Source organism: Cyprinodon variegatus, unplaced genomic scaffold, assembly GCF_000732505.1.
Source record: "Cyprinodon variegatus isolate N-32 unplaced genomic scaffold, C_variegatus-1.0 Scaffold4609, whole genome shotgun sequence".
Classification (NCBI taxonomy): Eukaryota; Metazoa; Chordata; class Actinopteri; order Cyprinodontiformes; family Cyprinodontidae; genus Cyprinodon; species Cyprinodon variegatus.
Genome location: NW_015155062.1, coordinates 1 through 1,460, shown reverse-complemented (window position 1 = coordinate 1,460; position 1,460 = coordinate 1). Strand labels below are relative to the sequence as shown.

Below are 1,460 nucleotides of genomic sequence, written 5' to 3'. Positions count from 1 at the left end.
GATCAGCATATTAAGAATCATTTGGCTTTGAAATAGTTTATTGTCTTTTTGCTTTTCAGAACCTCACGATCAAAACAAAATAGGCGTTGATGGGATCCAGCAGTTCTGCGATGACCTGGGTCTGAATCCTGCCAGCATGAGCGTCCTTCTGATAGCCTGGAAGTTCAGGGCAGCAACGCAGTGCGAATTCTCCAAACAGGAGTTCATAGATGGCATGACGGATCTGGGGTGAGAATATATTATCGTCTTTGCTGTAAGCGTTTTTCCATGTTTTGATCTTTCAACCAGGAGACGCTGAAAACGAGGATTTTGTTTTGTGCTTTCTAAGGTGCGACAGCATCGAGAAGCTAAAATGCCAGCTGCCGAAGATGGAGCAAGAATTAAAGGATCACGGGAAATTTAAAGGCTTTTACCAGTTTACGTTTGATTTCGCAAAGAATCCGGGTCAGAAGGGTTTGGGTAAGAGTCCTTTACTTCCCAGCATGCAATGCTGATCAGGGTGAATTCATTCTGACCTGCTTACTGTTTCCGTTTGTCTTTCTTATCGCAGATCTGGAAATGGCGATCGCATACTGGAATTTAGTCCTGGCTGGGAGATTCAAGTTCCTGGATTTGTGGAACCAGTTTTTACTCGTAAGCTGACACTGACTTCTTTTTATTTGGATTTTGTGTTAGCCTATATATATATATATATATACATTGATACTTGATGCGAAACCTCCTTGCTCTACTCCTTGCATTTATTGTTTAAAAGCAGTTATTCAAGACATCTCACCTAGGGTGTAACTTTGTAACCCCACACTGATCCTCAGGCGCCACACAATGGCAGCCCACTGATCCCATTGGGATGGGGATTAAATGCAGGGGATGAATTTTTCCATTGTGAGATCAATAAAAGTTCAATTATCAAAACTATATATATTCCTCACTCCTACAAATATACAACATACTTTTTATCAAGATAAAGTATTTTAGCCTCTGTAATAGTGTGTGTAGTGTTTTGTAGTTTTATTGATATATATATAAAATAAATACTTTGCTACTGTACTTAAGTACGCTTTTTAGGTATCTATACTTTACTCCATTACTTATTTTTCTTCCCACTTCTGACTTCTACTCATTACTCATTACACAAGTATCTGTACTTTCTATTTCTTGCATGTTTTAAACAAACGTCACTCGTTACTCTTGGCTTCGGTTTAATGTTTATAAATATTTATTTCCCGTCATGTGCTCCATCCAATTCAGATCATTGGCTCCACCCACATCTAGTGAAAACTAGTGTGATTGGATGAGTCATAGAACGCAAACACTCATTGGTTAGCTAAAGGAAATCATCAGAAGCAAGCAGGTGTTCTTCAAACTGCTAACGTGAATTGTCTATGCCATGCTACAATGTGGGATTCAGAAAAAGCACTCAGATTTCAGTTTCCGAAAACTTACAATTCAGCAACAGAGAT

General features: G+C 38.8%; 1 protein-coding gene across 1 annotated transcript; it reads left to right on the top strand.

Annotated features, from left to right (window-relative positions):
• Positions 1-55: 55 nt before the first annotated feature.
• On the top strand, positions 56-677 carry LOC107081388 (DCN1-like protein 1). Its single transcript, XM_015369573.1, has 3 exons — positions 56-228; positions 329-459; positions 551-677. The coding sequence occupies exons 1-3, from the start codon at positions 137-139 to the stop codon at positions 640-642; spliced, it is 315 nt and encodes a 104-aa protein (XP_015225059.1). The 5' UTR covers positions 56-136; the 3' UTR covers positions 643-677.
• The last annotated feature ends 783 nt before the right edge of the window (positions 678-1,460 follow it).